General features: G+C 37.6%; 1 protein-coding gene across 3 annotated transcripts in view; it reads right to left on the reverse strand.

Moving 5' to 3' along the window:
* col2a1b (collagen, type II, alpha 1b) overlaps positions 1-3,534 on the reverse strand; it is a 62,654-nt gene extending 59,120 nt beyond the window's left edge. For all 3 annotated transcript variants that reach the window (XM_021319898.2, XM_021319897.2, XM_021319896.2), the window contains exon 1: positions 3,220-3,534. In XM_021319898.2, coding sequence (XP_021175573.2) covers positions 3,220-3,313 — 94 coding nt within the window. In that variant the 5' untranslated portion in view covers positions 3,314-3,534. The remainder of the gene's footprint in view (positions 1-3,219) is intronic.
* Positions 3,535-12,569: the final 9,035 nt, after the last annotated feature.

Consider the following 12,569-nt stretch of genomic DNA (forward strand, 5'->3'; position numbering starts at 1 on the left):
AAAAAAAAAAGCAATTAACCCACAATAACAGCTGACATTAACTGAAAGTCACAACATTTGCTGTTTCTCTCCACAATCACTTCTCTATAGTTGTAACTAAAGATCTTTAGTAGATAGTTCAGTACAAAAAAAATGCTTGCTTTATGAATTTAAATAGATAATTCACTGGTGGATAGTAAATTTCTCTTATCAACGCTGAATCAGGAAAAATACACTGAAGTGCAATACATTGTAAACGAAAACCATCAGAGAACGTACTTTAATGATATTGAGTGTCTTTCGTCAAGAAAATTTGAATGCAGCATATATATAAAACTAGAACTAACAGCTTGTAAGTCATTAAATCTCCTAATCATAATAGATTGTTAGGTGTTGTGTGTTTTTCTTTTGTATGTTTTTATTTTTTGGCATATATTTAGAGATTAAATTGCAAAATTAGGTTTATTCAAATATAAAATAGAAAAAACTGAATGGACAGGCCTGTTTTTGCTCCCTCACAGTCCAGAAAAGTGTAGAATTTTACTTTCTTAGGTCTGGACAGCTATGGGGAATATTTAAATTTATAAACTTTATTCTATTTTCAGTTTCAATTGTCTAAACGTTCTATCCATCCATCCATCCATTTGACCAAGCCTCCATCCATCCATCCATCCATCCATCCATCCATCCATCCATCCATCCATCCATCCATCCATCCATCCATCCATCCATCCATCCATCCATCCATCCATCCATCATTTTAAAACTATATCCAATTAAATCACAATAAACCTATAAATTCAACACTTAAAAATGGGCCAAACATTGATCAAGAACTCTGGAAGTTCAGCTTGGAAAAGTATAGACAAATATTTGGTATGGCTTTTTTACATATATCTTATATTAAAGCAGGCATGAATTAGTTTGTAACAGTTTACAGTTTGATTAATAAATTATAGGAATGGCTGTTGCAGCTCCACTGTTCTTCAATTAAGCAATCCATTTTTACCAATTCTTAGTCAGGTGATTAATCTATACATGCAACCTCTACAGTAGCCACCGGGTGGCGGTGTAACACCACAGACTCAAATTTAGGTTCAGCAATACTTGCAGGAAACCTCCAATAAGTAACTTCAGTATCTTCACGAGCAGAAGGCCCTGAGATGCTAAATATAGAACTAGTTTACATTGAGGGGGAAAAAATGGCAGCATAAGAGACCAGTGTTGCATTCAAGAAAGGAAACTGTTTGCCTTTAGACCACAACCTGCCAAGGAGGACACAGGGGGATGTGAAGAATGTTTTGACAAGCAACTACTGCAAATGATCCAAATTAGATCAAAAACGAAATTCTGACAATAGACAGAGCTGTAGGTAAATTTTCCAGACTGATAGAGACTGGCAGGAACACCTGCTGGGAGAAATTCTCTGACTGGAGCCAGAGAGGTACAGCAAAAGATTTGCCTAAAGGTATGAACCGGTAAGAGAGGGTGAGAGGAGAAGGAGCGAGCACAGTAGCTATATTCACCTTCGAGCAATACTTAAGTCTAGGTAACCTAACGGACCCCAGCAGCAATGAATGGGGTCTTTCTGGAAAGGGACACAGCGGACAACTGACTGAGTATTGGTTTGTATAAACACAGGGAGCGTTTTAACCCCCCTACGGAGGCCAAGGCTGCGTCAGATGTCAGTTCAAACCCATTAGAGGGAGGAAAATAGTGGCTTTCATGTGCATTCCTTGAGGTTATGCTGTTTAATTTTACAGGGCAAGATACTATCAAAGCCTGCACCTGCCCTCTCACTGGCTCACATATAAACAATTATCCTGAGATGGAATATTTAATACAAGGGCTCCTCTATGTAGCTGAGAAGATATGGATGATAAATAGGAAAGAAACGGCTTCCAAGGGCTATTTCTATGGGAATAAAATGAACACTTGCAACAGAAACCATGGTGTTCTCCTAATCTCATAAAAGTTTAATCTGTACTTAAAAGTTCTACGTTTATACACCTGACTACCATGAATCACAGTTAAAGTCAGCTACTGTGTGTGTGGCAGAATAAGAGATTTTTACTTTTCCTCCAGAAAAACTCCTCCTTCAGTTCCACAAGAATGTTTGATTCATATTAAGACTCGTATTTCTCTGAGAGGGTAATTTGACACTTGAAATTACTTTGGCATAGCAACTCTCCTTTTTTTCCCCTCTTTCGTCTGAGAAAATACACCTTTTGTTTGCTTTAAAAGCTCAGCGGGTTTGATTTTTGCAGAATACTTTGCTTTTCAAAATCAGTCTGAAGTCCTTGTCTTATATTTACCAATCATCTCTATGCCCTATTGGTTCAATCTCTCTCTCTTAATTTTTGGTCAAAGAGTCACAGATTAATCTTTCAGGTGGCAGCAACTAAAATCAAATGGAACAGCACTCATGACCTGTTGTTGCCTCTATTTTAGGAATACTAAATTTAAACAATGTTGCAAGTAAATTCCACTCTAGTTTTACTCAAATGGGGAATATAAGGAATTATTTAATAATGATATATATTTTTTTAGTTTCAGTGAGGATAACTTCAAATTGACATTGCTATAAGTGTTTTGTAGAGTACTTTTAGAGGCAGGATCACCTTTGCGCCTCAACACGCCAGGATTCGCCTGAATGCCCTCTGACAGGGATGGAATGTGAAGACATTTTACCAAAGGCCCTTAAGCCCGACCACCTTTCACTCTTTTTTCCCCCCCATCCCCCCTCTTTATTAAGTGAATCTGCAGTTTTAAGGAGAATCTGCCAAGGCCCCTAAAACACCCGCAGGTGTCATGCAGTTTAACTTTCAGAAAAGAAAGCCAAGTCCTTAGGAAAAAGTGCAGGGTAATATATGCCACTCTTATCTTTTTTATTCTGTCATTAAGCGAAAAACGATTAATAGAACTTTTATCACACAGAATAACAGCTAAATCTTATAAATAAAATTCAAAGGGCTAAGATAACACTCCGACTCCAAAGATCTCCATCTGTCTTTTGCGCATGCACCTGTAGATTTTATCATCAAATATTGACAAACTTTTCCTCTATTACCTTTGCACCTATAATCCTACAACATTTTGCACAATAAAACACAATAAAACTCTCACATACATTAAGAATAAACCCAGAAATATTTCAGGTTCTGTGCGTAAGGATAAAGCTGCATAGAGGAAAAGCTCTACTTGAACTTTGTGATAAAGTTATACATTTCAGTCACTTACGGTCATCTTCCAGCTGACATCTCACAACGGCTAAAAGACAAACTTGGGATGCTACAAGAAGCAGTACAGTCCTGGAATCCAAAAACCTCAACATGTCTAAATATTAGACATGCAGTGAGGAGAGAGAAGGGTGCGAAAGCTTCTCCCAGTACGTTTAGTGTTTTGTGTCCCAGTTACAAAAGACGGACCATCTGACTTTTACCCTTCCCAGATGATAGTCAATGAGGGAATCCAGCGGCAGGACCCGGACCTGCAGCACAAATTCAGCACCGACTGCTCCAGGCCAGACGCTTTGGTTTTATGCCCCCGTTGCTTTCAATGAATCTTCGTATATCCCCAAATATCAGCCCGGCCCTCTTTTACCCCCTGTCAGGCTGAAATCTGACTCCCCCCTTACTTTTTTCCCCCTCCCGGTTGGTCTCCCAGGTTCCATTATCCCGGTTCCAGACCACTCCTCTCCTCACGTGCTGACAGGAGCCCAAAAAAGAAGCAAACTTTTTTTTTCCCCCTCTTTCTGTGTGTATCCAGTTTCACCTCCACCTTAATCATCGGGAAATTCTCAGCATGGTTTAGGTGCTGTAGGTTAAGGCAACTCTTTGGCATTTAACCTGACTAAAACTTCACAAGCACTCACTGTAAACCTATCATGAGCAACTCTTTTTGCTCTGAAAAATACCAGCCTGTTGTGATTCCGTGCACCCCTGTAAATTATAATATTCTCAATTATTATTTAGGTTCACAAATGAATATTAAACAGTGAATACTGTACATCATATAGATGTATTCATTACTTTGTTGATCATGTCTTACAGCTGATAAGAATCCACATTTCAAGTTCTCAGAAAAGCTGAATATCACATAAGACTGGTAAAAAAAAAAAGTATATGAAGAGATTGTATGTTATAATGATGTTGAGAACTGAACAATCATTGAGAAAACTACAGACTAGACAGCTTTCCAGAAAAAAAGGCTCAAGCTACTAAGGTTTCTAAAGAAGCGGGGTGTTCCCATAGTGATGTATATTTATCAATGATAAGTTAAGTGAAAGGAAAAAGTGTGGCAGGAAGGTGTGCAAGCAAGAAGGATAACGGCAATGTGGAGAAGGATATTACTAAGCAAAGCTCATTCAAGAGTTTGATTTAAAAGATTTAGATGGTACAGACGTGTCCTGAACATGGGCCATAAATGTATTTGATTTAAGCAACTCAACAACCAGAGATAACGACGGAAGCCTGACCTCTCATGATCCTGGCAAGTCTGTGTGTTTTTAGATTAGATTAGATTAGATTCAACTTTATTGTCATTACACAGGTACAGGTACAAGGCAATGAAATGCAGTTTAGGTCTAACCAAAAGTGCAATAGCAGCAAGTGCAGGATAAATAATGGTCCCATAAGTACAGGTCATTGGTTATTAACTGAATAAATATAGAGATGGATACTATTATAAACAGAATTTTACTGAAATATTTGTCCTATGAATATAATATATAGATAACTAGTATTGTGAACTAAATTTACAGCTGGATATGTACTGAATATAATATACAGGTGGATATTACCATGAGTAGAGTTTTACAGATATGTACAATAGCATAATATACAGATGGTTGTTATTATAACAGAGTTTACATGTGCTATGAATATATGTACAGATGGCTATTACTATAGGCAGAGTTGTGAGCATGATATACAGGTAGCCATTACTATAAAATGAATAGATAAAGTTCGGACAGAAGCTATCTAAATTAAAGTGCAGTGGAAGGTAATTGCATATTACAGTTAAAGTACGGTATTGCAAATGTATATGTAAACAATTGGTACTGTGATTAAACAGTCGGCCGTGCAAATCAATATTCAGTCAAGTTGAGTAGTGCAAGATGCATTTAAATAGTTGTTACAATAGTAACAGTCAGGAGTGCAGGTGAACATTACAGTCTTGTAAATAACAGAATAACAAAGTGGAGGTAGGTGTGAGGAGGGAGAGGAGAGTCTATCGGTGAGGATTAGAGTTCAGTGAAGAGACAGCTCTGTTGTTGTGAGTGTGAGTTGTGTGAGGCTCTCACCGTAGACGATCTTTGCTGGAGCGTGTGGCGGCTGACCACAGCTTCACACACCTGGCTGTAATTTCCTCATCAGCTGCTGGGGATTTATCCTGCTGCTGGTAGACCCTTCTGTGCCTGATGCTTAGCCTTCAGGGTAGAGCACAACCCAGATACCTCTCAGAACTTTCCTGTCAGAAACGTTGTCGTTGTCACTTACCCTCCTCGTGCTCCTGTGTTGTGACTTTGTAACAAGGCATCCGAGGTTGAAACTCTTCGGGTAGTTTCGACGCCGCACAAAGCCCCGTCTACAAACCCTTCCTCGACGAGACAAGCTCTCTCCAGTAATTCCTCCATAGCTCAGCGTCTTAAGACAGCGCTTGTAATGGCTATATGTAGTGTATGGGTTTCACTGTTTACATTGTGATTATTGAAATGAAAAATACGTTTTAATGACATTCTACTTCGTTGAGAAGCACCTGTATAGGGCTTATAAACAGTGTTTCTGAACAGAGGTCAGTGGTGTTCAAACTCAGACCTCAAAGGCCGGAGCCCTGCATGTTTTTCATCTTCTCCCGCCTCAACACATATGAAATGAATGGTTCATTACTACAGTTACTGGAAGTTGAGACGAACTCAGTGACATGATGAGGTTGTGATTCAGTTTGATTTGGATGTGTTGGAGCTGTGGCCCATCAAAGGCATGCAGCACAACAGCTTTGGAGGACTGGAGCTGGACTCCCCAGGTTTAAGTGGAGGACCATGTCTTGGTAGGTTTGCGGTTGTGCCGTGGTCTTCTCATTTTACTTCAATAAATGGGAACTTGTTATTGCATTTGATTTATTCTTTTTATTTTTTTGTCGTTGCAATTTTATCTTTTTAATCGCTGAGAAAAATAGCAAGTAGACAATAGCAGATTTAATTTTACCTCTGACGAAACATTTCCATATTTCTGACACAGTTAACAGACTTAAAGTTGTTTGAACACAACTCTTTTAGAAGCGGAAAGCTGTTCAGCTCATTAAAGTGAAGAGTGTGATCTGTTATCTAAAGCAAAGTGTAAGAATAAAGGTCCACAGTATGCAAGTGTCCACATAGTTCTAACTGAATATTTTTATTTCCCAAAAAATGTAGCTGAATAGCTCCTAGTAGGTCATTACTTTGATTTCAGGAGAGATGCTATTGAAAAGACTTGCATTCTGTTTACTCGTTTTCCCTTCATGGCATTAAGTCATGGCTCTGATGAGTTTCCCAACTGTCTACAGCTTGCTTTGGGTTTTAATCAAGCTGTCATATTAAGCTAGCTTTCAGTAGTTTTTACTCTTCCTGATTTATGAATGTTAATGGAAAAAAAGCAAGGAATAAAAAGATTGGGAGACAAATAGGTAACCAAGTGATACTTTACGCACAAATCCAAGATTGAATCAGAACCAAATGCTGTTTTGACTTAAACCATGCAATTTATTATAAATGAGTTTAAAAACTTGAAAATGAAAAGGAATGAAATTCCAAGAGAAAGCTGTATTAATTTGTCCAGACAAAAAAAAAGTATCCAGTGAACTAAGCAAACAAACAAACAGGGGGAGCTTTATTTAAAAGTTTAGGGATGCGATTTTTTTTCTCTCTCTCAATTTACAACCTGCCAAAATAAACCAGTGTGATACAGTTAACCAGTAAGAAATACCTTTCAGAGTACAAAATATAATCCCAGATGTATACTGCGGTACTAATCTAAGTCTGTGCAATTTTTTTACTAACAAAATATAAATGTGTTGCACTTTAATGAAGTATCCTGATTTTGAAATGTAGAATGAACAGCTGGTTGTCTAGTAGAAAAAAATCTTATTCTAAATTTGAGATGTTATCATTACAGCAGAAATACCTGACTGTTGGAGGTGGTAAAGTCTTGGATTCCTTCCTCTGAGAACGGCATATGGTCTTCTGGAACAGCCTGGATTTTCCCATCAGTCCCATAAAACGGGCCTGCAGTTTGACCTGTTCAAGCCTTCACCTGTCCCACCAGACACTGAGATTCCCCCAAAAGCCATTCGGGAACAGCAGATGACAACTTAGTTGCATCATCAAGAGACTTCAGTTCTTTGCAGGTTATGACCTTTGAGCTTTGACGTTTGACACCCCCCCCCCCCCCCCCCCCCACACACACACACACACACACACTTTGTTGGAGCCAGGAGCAGTTGGTTTGTCCTGAGAATGCAACGGGACTGGCTGATGCTGAGCTGAGAACAGTGGTCATCGCCTGGGCTGGATAAATGTTTAGCGAGTTATTTTATTTAATGCAACATTTCGAGTGGTTTGCATGTGCATCAACAGAACTGAAGAGAAACATTTCTAGGCTAAAAACACTTAAATATTTAGATAGAGGATTAAAAGTGAAGCTGAGTAATGTTATTTCCGTCTTCAAATGCAACAATGTGTTCTTCATTTTTTTAAATAATTTTTTGACATCTTTACAAACTGGCCTGAATAAGCAAAACTTGTAATTGTGTGTATTTTCTGCCATGTTTCGGCAGATTGTCGGGCATAAACTGCTCTCCTGAGACTATAAAACATGTCCGAGGCATGTTGGGGATCTTGTAGTTGGATTTCAAACCCTTTGTAACAAAGGGATCAAAGGCAAAACGTTGCTAAACTGACAATTATCTATTCATAGACTGGAGGCAGAAAACAAAAACATATTTGTCTAGGATTGCCTTCGACTGTTCTAGTTAAACTGTTTTACTGAAACATCATTAGTTCAACTTTGTAGTCCAACTGTTTTTTTTTCTTGTATTTAAATCATGTAAAGCACTTTGCATTGTATACTTTGCATTGTATCTGTACTGAAATGTACTTTACAAATAAATTTGCCTTGCCTTGCCTTGCCTAGTGTTCTGTGTAGTTATTGTTGCAGAATGGCTTGTCATCCTTTTCTACACTGTGGCAACCTGCACCCAGTTTGACAATATTACACTTTAGGTTTGCTTCATAATTTCAAGGTTTAAACAGGTGAGATGATGTCACTTATGTAAAGGGTACATTATGGGCATTGCTTTGCTTTCCATATGCAGCATTCTGTAGTATTATTGACACAGTTTTGTGTACATGAACTTACAAAAGGTTCACTAATACAGAAAGGTGATCTTTTAGTATTCCTGTCTGTGCAGTTTTCCTATTTTAGAGTACCAGATCCTATTGCATCACTTTTTTGGCTCACAGGTTTTCCACAGGATTTAGGTCTGAGGAATTGAATGTACTTGGAAGAATATTAATTTTGTACCTTGTACATTATTTCTGTCACTTTATGGTTTGGATTAATATCCCTCTGAAAGACAAAATATGACCCACAGTCTATGTTCAGTTATCTGGTAGAAGACATACATTTTTGCTTAAAAAAGTCACCTGTCATTTGAAAGATTTCATGGTGTCATGCACTCTATCAAGGGCCTCTGGAAGAGATGCAGGCCCAGAGCATCACAGAGGCTAAACTATACTTAAGAGTAGGGATAATGTGCCTTTTTCACATATTCCTACTTTGTGTTCCACTTGGAGCATTTGTAGCTGAAATGCTTAATCTCATATAATTCTTCTTTATAGTAAAACACAAAAGTTTTTTTTGGGGGGGGGGGGGTAGTTCTCCAAACAACAGGCATGTAGATACACTATGCAGTGGTTCCCACTGTTTGATCAGGAACCTATATTGGGAATCAAAAAATGTTGGGTCTTGAGAATCCTTTTCAGAAATTAAATTTAATACCAATTAATGAAAAATGGGAAAATAATATTTATGCTATGAATGGTACAACAGCAGAGTGTCCTGTGTCTTATTTGTGCCTGTCCCAAGTCCGGATAAATGTAGAGGGTTGTGTCAAGAAGGGCATCCAGTGTAAAACCTTTGCCTAATTTACCATGTGTGTCAATAATATGATCTTTCCATGTTCTGTGTGTGTCAGACTCTAATGTTTTGTCACTTTTACCAAATCAAGTTCAATGTTAATACTTCCAAGCATTAAATGCTGCATTGTCCTGTGATCTTTGTGCTATATGTGTCTGTTACCACTGATGTCGCACTGCTCATGCGTGATTGTCATGAGACACAAACAAAATCATGGTCTAGTAACGCAGCCTACTGTCAGGAAAGTAACAGTAATCTAATCAATGTTTTTGCAACATACATCCCTTACTTTACTCATTAGTTGAAAAAAAAAAAAAATAGGATTACTGTTATATGTTACTGTATTCGGCTCGAATCACACTCTCGTGAACTGAATATCCAGCCTATAGAGGCTCATTTTGCATGGCGGTCAATTCTAAGAGCATGCATGGGAAAGAAAATAAACTTAATTTAAAAACTTGCAACATGCACCTTTAAAAATATTGATTTATTAGTTTGGGTAAGATACTATTTTCCTGAAGCCAATTCCTTATTTATAAAGATCAACACATATTTTTGTAACAATGTTTTTTTTTTTTTTTTACTTCTCAGAATAATGCATTCCAATCAAAATTTGAGCATTTAAGAAATTATGCTTTTCCAATAAATTATAAATTTATTGTATGGATTATTACACATCTTTAAATGGAATACTAGTAGTTATGGGGGGCTCTGTATGTTAAAATGCGTTTTAACTTTTTGAAAAAACCCGAATTAACAGACGTGTCTGCTCTAAAGTGATGTATTAAAGGCAGTGATAAACTAGGCAGTGATGAAACGAGGCTCCTCGTTTTGAGGAGATGAGAAAAGAAAACACATGACACAAGCATTATCAGGAATGATCACCTGAATCCTTTCAGACATTGTTTGGAGAGCAAAAAAAAAAACTAAAGAAAACACAAAAAGCAATCCTGAGCTGCTTCAAAGAAGCAGAAAATTTTGAGATCAGTGAGACTCTGTTGCTGTTTAGGAATGAAGTCTGTCTGGAAAGACAATCAGAAAGTTTGGGAAAAAGAAAAGCAGAGTTAAAGAGAAAAAAGTGAGCCAGACAGTGAAGGGAGGTGCAGAATTGTTAAAAAATTGGGAGAGAGTCAAATGTAAGGTGGGTGGGAAAGTTGGAATGCAGAAAAAAAGTGAGGGAAGAGACAGCAGAAAAAGGAGAGAAGGTGGGACACTAGGAGTTGGAAGGAGGATGAGATCCACAGGCGCAGAGGACTTTAACTGAGGCCACGTGAGACTGCTGCAGAAAAAAATAAAGTCGTGACATCAGCAGCTGGGTTGGCACTGAAAAATGACCTTTAGGCACAATAACATTACATCCAATGGCTCTGTTGCTTCCATGGGGGATCATCCAGAACCAACTCACTTGTTACCTATTTACCTTCTAATATAAAGTTAATACAGAGTCAATTAAAATGTTCCCCAAAATATGAAATGTCTTTTAATAGTTTAAAGTTAAGTGTTAGGCATTTGTTTTAGGCAGCAAATTAAGGAATACTTTGAATCAATTAATCAAAAGCAGTAAAAAAACAGCGTAATCTGGATCAAAGGCACCCTTTTCAGTGTTTGTTTTTCAACGGAACACCGTGACCATAAGAATATTGGAGAACATCAAAAGACTTATATACAAGTGAGTACATTTTTGCCCCACCAGTTTTAATCAAGAGCAATGAAATCTGCCGTCTTGTCACATAGACTTGAATGTTTATAAATGGGACTGGAAAAGAGGCTGGGAACTTGTAGACAAATGTGTTTCCACCCTGACCAAATAATCTGTATCAGCTAAACACAGTGTGGTCCATTGATGTTTTACATCGCTGTGAAAATAATTAACTCAATTTGTTAAGTATGTTTTCTAAGCCCAGTTGTTTCTGTTATGAGTAATTGGCATTTTCCTGTTTGAAACAGGATGCTAAAAAGGGCACTTTAATTTAGATATAGTGCCAGTAAACTTTTTCATATGTAGAAGTAAGAAATGTTTGTTTTTTGAAGAAAACAACTATTGAATTATTTAACTTAAATGTTGTAGTAATATGCTTCCCCTTTGGCTTCAATGTGTTTCTTTTTATTCTAAAACCAACACAGTAGAATAAAGCAGAATCTTGAGGTAAACTGTTGGATCCCTATATCCCATTTTCTCAGTCTTGTTTGTTTGTGTTAGTTTGAATGGATAGCTCAGTTCATGATTCAGACTCAGAGACAGTCCTCTGTCTGACTTGGAGCTCATTTGTCAACAACGCAGAACATTGATGTTTACAGAGGCTGCCTGCTGTCTCACACAGATCCGTCTGAATTAGCAGCAGCTGACATCAAAGCGTGAAGCTACCTTAAAGCCATGGCCTAGATGTTTTTAAGTGAGGTTGAGTGAGTACTAGTAAGTTTTCAGTATCTTACCTGCAGTGCTACAAATCATTTCTTAGAAATCAGATGATTCAAGAGGAAATTTGTGAAATCTAATGTCACCAAAAATGATCTCAGGCTGATCATCTGCTATCTTAAAAATCTGCTATCTTCACCCTTTTACATTTGAACAACTACTGCAATTGTTTTCTGATGAAATCTGGTGTGATCTGAGTCGCAGTTGTCTTGATTCTTTAAATAAAACTGCATCTGCTGTAAAACTTTTTGACCAATCGGTATAATTTCATTGAATTTGACTTTGTAAAGTGCGTTGAGATGACATGTATCATGAATAGGCGCTATGTAAATAAAATTTAATTGAATTGAATCGAGTAAGATACTGAATGCCCATAAGTGCTAAGTACTCTACCGAGCCTTTACTTCAAAAATGTCTGTTTAGGAAAAGGAAACAAAAATATTAATTCTTGCAATGGACCCCAACAGGGTGACATAAACAACAGTATGTTTTATGGCTTTTATAGTAAAAGTCAGAACAGCTGGAAAGTGGGGGTTAAAAGGCAATCAAAAACTGATGAAAAATAGGGAAAAGCTGTGGCACAACCTGTGGAAATCTCTTGAAGTGGTTGGGGGTGGGGAAGTTGTGGAGTAATCCAAATCTCTGGAAGAGTTTGGTTTTACTGGTGGAAGCATGTGTTCTGAGAATCCTCAGTGAGAGTCAGAGAAAGAGAGAGAGAGAGAGAGGGGAGCAATGATGATGAGGAGAAATAAGGGGAGAGAGGAGGGAGAAGTGGAAAATTCATGCGCATTTTAAATGCTTGCGTAGAGATAGCTGAAATGCTTTGCATATTTCCCTGAACTCGTGCATATTTTTTGAGTATTTTAGCAGAGGAAATCCCAGCAAATTGAAAAGTATGATGTAAACACTTAATTTGTTTCATATGTGTTCATATGTTAACTTGTTAGCTGAGAGAAACCTGGAATACCTTAATTTTGAGGGGAAAAAAGCGGTTTAAC

This window comes from Fundulus heteroclitus, chromosome 20, assembly GCF_011125445.2.
Source record: "Fundulus heteroclitus isolate FHET01 chromosome 20, MU-UCD_Fhet_4.1, whole genome shotgun sequence".
In the NCBI taxonomy this organism is placed as follows: domain Eukaryota; kingdom Metazoa; phylum Chordata; class Actinopteri; order Cyprinodontiformes; family Fundulidae; genus Fundulus; species Fundulus heteroclitus.